Here is an 8,806-nt window from a genome sequence, read left to right as displayed (position 1 = left end):
GTAATCCAAAATTCGTTTTGTTTTATAATTCGGACAACCTTTTTTTTGGTCTTAAATTTCGATTCCCCAAAAAAGGGCTGGATCCCAAGTTTCAGCTTTTTTATGCTCCAGCTAAATGGCTAAATGGCATGTTAAACTCACCCCAATTCATTTCGTACCTTACTGAAAACGCTTCCTGCTTGTTACCTTGGGTTTTTTTTTTCAGTTTACTAACATCACCGTAAGGACTGTTTTCAGTCAAGGGATTAAACAATTTATCAATTCAGCAGTGCACACAGTCAAGGTAGTCCGGAGAAAATTACAGTTTTAACGGGAAAACTTAATAAATGTTTAATTCCTTGGACCCTTTCTCCCTTTAAATCCCAGGACAAAGCTTACACGTCAGTCAAAAATGACTGGGGAAATTTTTATTTCGAATTAAAAGTTTTGTGAAATGAGTAATAATTGACATCCTGTAACAACTAACCCGATAAACTACAATGGTACCCCCCACCCAAACCAAAACTCCATTTTCCCGTTTGTATTCATTTATTTTATAATAATGGAAATAATGTGTATATGATATTGCGTTTTTCAGTTATATAGTGAATATGGTGTAGAGTGCCTGTACTTTGCTGCTGCAACTGTCTGTCTGTCTGTCTATCTATGTATCATAAAATAATCGTGTCAAGGTACACAACGGCAGTTAGAGACAAATCCACCTATTTTCCTCTTTGAGTTCTTAAATATCTGTTAAATAATTAGGGTTCTGGCTCCACCAGAGGGCGCTGCTGTGCAAGGGAGGATTATAAACTTTTAGAGGTTTTCTTGTGTCAAAAATGTTGTTAGGCATAAGTTAAGAAATAATAAACTTTGTCCCCAATGAAATATCTGTAGTTTTAATTTGATGAACAGAATTTCTTCTGTAGACAGTTTTGTTGTGTAGTTGTGTGCTGTTTGAGGGTTAAAACTCAGTTTTATGGTAAAGATTACAATTACATTATGATTAGGGTTAGGGTGAGGCTTAGGGTCAGGAGTTTAGTTGAGATGTTTAACGTTAGGATAAGAGGCTAGGGAATGCATTATGCCAATGAGTATCCTCACAAAGACGGCCATGAAAACATGTGTGCGTGTGTATCACTATTATAAGAGTCTCACGAGTCTCTTGTTCACGGCACTAAACCACTGTCATACTCAGCCAGGAACAAGTTATTATGAAGTTGTTTAAAGAGGTGTTTAAATGTGAGGCGGTAAAAGGAGTTGTGTCACTTTGAGTGACCACATAAAACGCAGGTGGAGGAGTGGTCAAAATGGATGAAGATGAAGTTTATAACAACATGGTAAGAAAAGCAAAAGACAGGATGTAGAACTAGAAAACAGAAGTACCGCTGAAAGCTGTATAGAGAGAGACATTAACACGACTTTGTCAAACATAGAACTTTTAAAAGTTACAGTTTATTGAATGTAAACAGTGGTAGCAAATTTTACAATGCAAAATAAAATATACAAAGAGAAATGTATTAACCAATGTAGAAATATTTGATTGTTAAACACTCGCAGGGTAAGAAAACACTGTTGAAACTTTAAATGTAGACAAAAAACTAAATGATGTCACCAGAGTACTAAAAGAAAACTACCATCACAATCATACTTTTTTTTTAAATGTAATTCTTTTTTGTAAGTTAGTTTTGACGTAGGGCAATCACCTCATACTCTGAGGATGGATCTGGTTTTTGTAATGACATGTACGTCCTGTTCTCTTCATTTGGATTCACCTTCTTTCTTGCGTTCCTTTGGAGAGAAGAGAAAACATTATTTGTTGTCTGTGTTGTTCACTGATGGACAGAAAAGCCATCATTGATAGAAGGCAACTGGACTCGTGTTTGCTTCTTGAAGACGTGTCCCCTCTCATCTAAGAGGCTTCCTCAGCTCTAACTGACTGTTGACTGCTGAGTCCCAGCTTTTTATTTATGGCCAATATAATCACATGAAATGAAAGTCACATGACTCAACGCTCAGCAACAAGCTCAGTTACTTCCAATTCAAGTGTTCAGGACGAGACTGAGAATCTAAACTGTTCACATTTTAACATTTCATTTGAAGAGCCTTCAAAACATGAAGTACAGATGGATTAACTTACCAAAGTCCCAGTATGCAGATTATGAAGAGGACATTGACACTGATAGAAGAACCAGCAACAGCCCAGAAAAGGACTCCACTGTAACATCCATGATGTCTCAGCAGACCTACTGTTAGAAGGACTCAGTTCAAATCACAGCATATATTTTTAGTTTCTATTACATCCAGTCTGAGTAATGTATTCTGCCCTTTGTTGAATATGAACTGAAATAAAGGGAGAAGTCTGAACAGGCCTCTAAAGTGGTGAGAACTAAACACATGTAATTTAGTTCAGTTATTAGAAATAAAACATTATTTACATTCTGTTAGTGAAAGTTATATTGTGAGTTCACCTTCTTGATCTGTTTTGATGATGACAAGGTTCCTTTTTACTTCTCCAACATCACTGCTGGCAACACATTCAACTTCAGTGTAACCATGATCTTTAACACTCAGGATGATGCTGCTGTTGACTGTGTGGTCTGACACAGTGGTCATGACAGAGTATTTAGTGTGGGACTCCAACAGTGGCCATTTGATGGTGGTTAGAGGAAACCCCTCAGTGATACACACACAGGTCAGGACCTCTGACTGGACCTCACATCTAGAGCTGCTTAATATCTTTAACAGACCTGCAAACACACAAGCAGACTCACAACATCACAGCAAACATGATGCCAACGTACTGGAGCTGTAGTAAGATGAGAGAACAACACACGAATCAACATAATCTACTTACAGGTCACAGTCACATCAGCATGTAGAGTCACAGTCGTGTTCAAGTGTGTTGCTGTGCAGACGTACTGTCCAGAATCTTCTGTTGTCACATCAGAGATGACAAGTGAAGCTGATCCAGTGTTGTTGTGTAGGATTGTGTTGGAACTCAGTTTGGTCCAAGTAATAAGAGACGGAGGGAAACTATCAACACTGCAGGTCACATTCAGAGTCTCTCCCTCTGTAACAGTCGTATCTCCAGTGAGAAGAGGCGTTCTTTTATCTGTGGAGGAAAGGGTTAAGATGAAGAGGGAGAGAACACATTGAGGTGAACCTTTTAAAAGTTAAATAAAATAGATATCTAAGTCATTGAAAATAACAGCTGTTTATTCATAAATATTGTAGAAATCATTTTATTGTTGCCTAAGAACGTTGTAGAACTTGTAGAACAATCCACGCTTGAACTTTTTTCTTTTTTCTCTTACTCCTGTTTCGATACCTTTCTTTCAATTGCTACCACTTGACAGCATCAAAGTCCTCTGCTCTGTCTAAGTTAATAATGTTGAGTTCTTACATATCACGTTCACGATGACTTTCTCCATCAGGGTGTTGTTCAGATGTTTTGCTGTGCAGATGTACTGTCCAGAATCTTCTGTTGTCACATTAGAGATGAACAAAGTGTCCATTTCAGTGTTGTTCTGCAGATTATCTCCTGTTACATTTTGAATGGATTCTTCAGAATATTTAGTCCATGTGATAAATGATGGAGGGAAACTATCAACACTGCAGGTCACATTCAGAGTCTCTCCCTCCTTCACACTTCGGTCTCCAGTGATTTCAATTTTCTTCACATCTATGAAACAAACAACATATTACATACCTGAGACCAAAATGTTACTGATAACCAATTAATCGTATTGCATGTATGGGCTGCAGTGCATGGCAAAATAAAGCTGATTTGATTTAAAGGAGTTTTCTCAGGAACCTTTGCAGTTCCTACTATGAACCACCAGAGGACAACACATGACAGATATTAATGAGACCGCTAAAGCAACAACACCTAAACCCTGCATGTTTCTTTTCACCGTAGCTCTTCATACCTTTAACAGAGACAATCGCTCTTAAAGGGAATGTAAATATATCTGATGTCCCACGCCGGACACCATTAAGTCGGAGCTGATATGATCCAGAATCAGACTCATTGAGATCATTAATCATGATGCTGCAGTTTCTCTGGCTCACATCAGGCTCCAGAAGTGACAATCGGCCTTGGAATCCAGACTGAAGTATTGACTGAGCGTGTCTGTTATTTTTGTTGGAGTGAAATATCATGTCAGCATATTCACATCTTATTTTTGATGGACTACATTTAAACCACAGTATATAGAGTGGTGTAAAGTCATCTATAGTAGTGAAAGAACAAGGTATCACAACACTGTGACCAGTGTCTGCTGTTATGTTCCCCTCACTGAGAGTGACACAGAATCCATTTGTACAGTGTTGTTTTCCTCCAGCAAGCATGTCTGTTAATGCAAATGAGAAGAGAAAAACAGGGATAGGCGATATTTAGTTTTTGGCACTATACCATATATATGTATATATGTATATGTATATGTGTGTGTGTGTGTGTGTGTGTGTATATATATGTGTATATATATATATGTGTGTATATATATATATATATTTATATGTGTACATATATATATATATATATATATATATAAAACAAACCCAGACCCAGATTTACAAGACAATAAAGGAGAAGATTTAAAAAGTACCTGTGTTAGCTTTACTGCCCCATACAGAGAAGAGCAGAGTCACCCAGAAGAAAACAAACATCCTGATCAGATGATTTAGACGGTCACTCTGTCAGGAGGACACATTTGCATGGAATCAATAACAAATACACAAAGTTTAGTTAGTCAAAGAAACAACTCCAAATTCATTCCATCACAAATTGAATTAACAGACGCTGCACATTATATCCTAACTGTATAACACAAAACTGATACAGTGATCATCTATAAGTCCTTCAAACACAAATTTATGACAATAATCAGAGTTTGCATTTAGTTTTGGATTAGATTCAACAGCAACAGAATGCAGGTACGTATGTACATATGTACAGAAATACACATGGACATTAATTAAATAAAAAATGGCTGTGTTCCAAACAATGAACACAATGACAAAGATATTTACAGCAGGGCATTGATTAATAGAAACTGTAATATGTGTATAAAATAATTACTATCACCTTTTTCAGCTTCTTCTCTGTATCTTGATCTCTGCTGAATGTTTCTATTCTGGACTGACACTTTCTCACCTCCTTTTTTTCTACTTCCCCTGACTTTAGCCCGCAGGCTCACGGAAGTTTTGCACCTCAAGACAGCAACATTTTCATCCAATAGAAGTTCATAATATCCACAAACACCCAGTCAGGAGATTGAACTCAAACAAAAAAAAGATTATCTTCCATTTTACTGTAATGTAAGAAAAATTTCTTTTCGTCTTGACAAATCAAATAACAGACATGCAGTAAGGAGCATCACAGTAAATGGTCTGCAGTGGTATCTTGATATAGAAATGCAGTGCTGTTAATTTTTTAACAGTAGTAATAGTATTTATGCTTTATATCTATAAATACTGGTCTCAGTATTGGGGAAGTCACTTCAACTTTTACTTTACACTGGTCACAATGTTCATATTTTCATATTGCTAATTTCCTGTTCACACTTAAAGGTGCTGGATTCTTATTTTAGCCCAGTCGAGAACAGCCTCTGACGTTGTCACATTACAGTTACAGTTGTCAGTTACTGCCTGCATGCTGCACATTGCCTGTTTTGTGACCTTATTAGGAGACAATTCATATTCAAATCACTAGGTTTCATTTATATTGCATCAATAACAACAATCCAAAGTCTTTCAACATATTAAGCCTGAGTCTGTAACTCCCAGAGCAAGCACAAAGATGACACAGTTGACCCAGCTTATACATGGAGCACATGTGCTAGAGTCCGCCCAGTTCAAGAGCCAGAAAAAGAGGGAGGAGGGACAGAAGAGAATGATGAAGAGAGCAGCATAATGACGGAGATGAAGTCATGTGGGCGGCATATAAATGTGATACTAGGTGATGTATGATATATGAGACACTGATAATTAAATTCACAACAACTCACCTTTGTGTGATAGATAACTTCATGTTATTTATGTTAATGCTTACATGCTTACATGTATACACTCACTGGCCACTTTATTAGGTACATCTGTTCAATTGCACGTTAACAAATATCTGATCAGTCAATCACATGGCTGCAATTCAATGCATTTATTCATGTAGAGGTGATCAAGACAACTTGCTGAAGTTCAAACTGAGTATCAGAATAGGTAAGAAAGGGGATTTAAGAGACTTTGAACGTGGTATGGTTGTTGGTGCCAGACGGGCTGGTCTGAGTATTTCAGAAACTGACGATCTACTGGGATTTTCACACACAACCATCTGTAAAGTTTACAGAGAATGGTCCGAAAAAGAGAAAATATCCAGTGAGCAGCAGGTGTATGGACGAAAATGCCTTGTTGATGTTAGAGGTCAGAGGAGAATGGACAGACTGGTTTGTGATAATAGAAAGGCAACAGTAACTCAAATAACCACTCGTAACAACCAAGGAAGCAGAATAACATCTCTGAACTCACAACACGTCCAACCTCGAAGAGGATGGGCTACAGCAGCAGAAGACCACACCGGGTACCACTCCTGTCAGCTAAGAACAGGAAACTGACACTACAGTTCACACAGACTCAACAAAACTGGACAACAGAAGATTGGAAAAACGTTGCTACTTCCAGCAGGATAATGCACCATGTCACAAAGCTCATATCCACTTAAACTGGTTTTTTGAACATGACAATGAGTTCACTGTACTCTAGGGATGTCTAGGGATGAAATGATTATTGTCAGAGAATTTATCCCGATATTAAGATAATCACAATTATTTTTGATGTGTTGATTGATTTCACAAATCTATTCACATGTAAAATCACATGAACACTCCTTAAAGGTCTTAAAGTTTCCTTTATTTCTTCTTTTGATGCCAAAATACAATTATATTACTGATTACATGATTCAGTATTTGTATTGGTAGATTAAGAACTCCGAAGAGTAGATACTGAGCAAGATAGTTATCTGTTGTTTACCTTAGTAGTTGCGAGTACCCGAGAGAAAATAAAAAAATTTGAGGGAGCATGGCTAGGATTAAGGAATGGCGGAATGTACAGGAAGCACTGCGTGGGTGTTGCGTGATTTTGTTTTCGTTCCATTTGAGTTGCCCTTAACTGTGGTTCCGGCATAATATTTTCCGATGGTATTCAGGAAACGTTGCGATCAATTAATTGTAGCGCTTAATACCGTGATTAATTGTGAAATCGAGTAATCGTGACATCCCTACTGTACTCCAATGGCCTCCACAGTCACCAGATCTCAATCCAATAGAGAACCTTAGGGATGTGATGGAACGGGAGATTCTCATCATAGATGTGCAGCCGACAAATCTGCAGCAACTGTGTGATGCTATCATGTCAACTGTGGTGCTATACTTGTCATCTTGACATGATCAAGATGACCCCTGTGTAGAATTGATAAGGACAATACTCACACTCAGAAGACACATCCTCTTGCATAATGATTCAGTCAAATAGTAGAGAGTAATACAGCTCCCCACCTCACAGCATGTATAATGAGTACCTCACCAACTGACCAGGTTTGTCCATCATGCCAGTGTGCAGGACAGGGACCCCCAGGGAAACTTCCTGGTTCCCTTCCCCTTTACCCTTTGCACTGCAGACTTCACATAGCGCTCAGCCAGCTGCTACCTTGGTTAGATCAACACAGAGCTGGTGGCAGACTTGAGCAGGTAAAAACATTCCCCCAAAGAAAAGAAATGGAGACGTGGACTTCATCTGCTAAGACCACCAGGTTATTTAGGCTTTTCAAGTACTGCACATAGAGCAAAAATAGTTGTTTTCTAATAAAGCAGAAGTGTCCCGATGGCTGAAAGGACTTAACAAGCTGGTGGGGATGGCCTGCTCTGTCCTAGGGAGGGGACTTGACCCAGTGGTCGTGGTGGTGGAAGGCAGGAGCATGATGGTGAAGCTATCTGTCCCATTTAAGACTAAGCCTAGAACCATACATGGGACGAGACTTTGCTCTTTCAGGGAGCTGCCTAGTGCTGATTTGTTTGCATTGTGTGAAGGAGAGGTGCAGCAGGTGCTTCCTTCCTGCTTCTGTCAAACTCTACTTTCTATTTTAAGATCCATTATTGTAAAATAACATAGAACAGTTAAATGTTCACTGCGCAGTATCCGTATTGCCTTTCAATACTATCTAAGTCGACTATCATATCATATTTTGCCATAACTTGATGGTTGCCAACAAAACCTCAGAACCACATTTGGTGTTTAGCGTTAAAAAAATTATGACATATGTGTTGCTTAATATCACATGTTCAACAAGATGAAATGAAAACAGTATTATACCTCTATCAGCTTTGATTACAGGGTTTCAGATGAGAACCACCCTCCTGATCTGGGGAAACACTCAGTTTCACCCTCCGCAGGACAAAAGTTTTACTAAAAGTGCAGTAAAGAACAAATTAAACAGAAGCCTACAGGTGTCAAATTGCAATATTGAGTTTTTACTTGAATAGATTCCTCCCCTACATTGGCAAACATGTGGTCAAGAAAGGTGCCATATAAATGAACTTTTCTACCATAAACTGCTTTGACAGCTTTTAAAATAGGTTAAATGTTGTGTTTTACCTCTTTCTGTCTTGCTTCCATGCCCCTGTCTCCCCACAGTGATCTCTGCTAAATTGCACTTCTTCTTTCTCAGTGGTAAAATAGTTTTGAGGAAGTTTTCCCATCAATTTCTGATCATTACTGCTTTACTCAGACTTGCTCATTTTAACACATTCACAAGTATTTCTCTGAATATGAGTGC

At 38.2% G+C, this 8,806-nt stretch overlaps 1 protein-coding gene across 2 annotated transcripts; it reads right to left on the bottom strand.

Annotated features, from left to right (window-relative positions):
* Window positions 1–1,640: 1,640 nt before the first annotated feature.
* On the bottom strand, window positions 1,641–4,682 carry LOC125017052 (hemicentin-1-like). Of its 2 annotated transcripts, none has more exons than XM_047599898.1 (7): window positions 4,590–4,682; window positions 3,912–4,334; window positions 3,386–3,664; window positions 2,837–3,094; window positions 2,451–2,729; window positions 2,120–2,225; window positions 1,641–1,770 (listed from the first exon to the last, which is right to left on the bottom strand). In XM_047599898.1, exons 1-7 carry the CDS (start codon window positions 4,648–4,650, stop codon window positions 1,662–1,664), a joined length of 1,515 nt encoding a protein of 504 aa, XP_047455854.1. In that variant the 5' UTR covers window positions 4,651–4,682; the 3' UTR covers window positions 1,641–1,661. The 2 variants fall into 2 exon arrangements, with proteins under 2 accessions (XP_047455854.1, XP_047455853.1); XM_047599897.1 differs by having other exon boundaries at window positions 2,120–2,228; window positions 4,590–4,681.
* Between the last annotated feature and the right edge of the window lie 4,124 nt (window positions 4,683–8,806).

This window comes from Mugil cephalus, chromosome 11, assembly GCF_022458985.1.
Source record: "Mugil cephalus isolate CIBA_MC_2020 chromosome 11, CIBA_Mcephalus_1.1, whole genome shotgun sequence".
Classification (NCBI taxonomy): domain Eukaryota; kingdom Metazoa; phylum Chordata; class Actinopteri; order Mugiliformes; family Mugilidae; genus Mugil; species Mugil cephalus.
The sequence above is the reverse complement of the archived record's forward strand: the minus strand, read 5'-3'. Positions and strand labels throughout refer to the sequence as shown.

What these genes read in the sequence shown, in the direction of transcription:
- LOC125017052 (XM_047599897.1), bottom strand. Translation starts at nt 4,650, where the DNA reads ATGTTTGTTTTCTTCTGGGTGACTCTGCTCTTCTCTGTATGGGGCAGT. An exon ending in GGGCAGTAAAGCTAACACAG is followed by an intron (nt 4,335 to 4,589) that starts GTACTTTTTAAA and finishes TTGCATTAACAG; the next exon opens with ACATGCTTGCTGGAGGAAAA. An exon ending in ATCTGCATACTGGGACTTTG is followed by an intron (nt 1,771 to 2,119) that starts GTAAGTTAATCC and finishes TTCTCTCCAAAG; the next exon opens with GAACGCAAGAAAGAAGGTGA.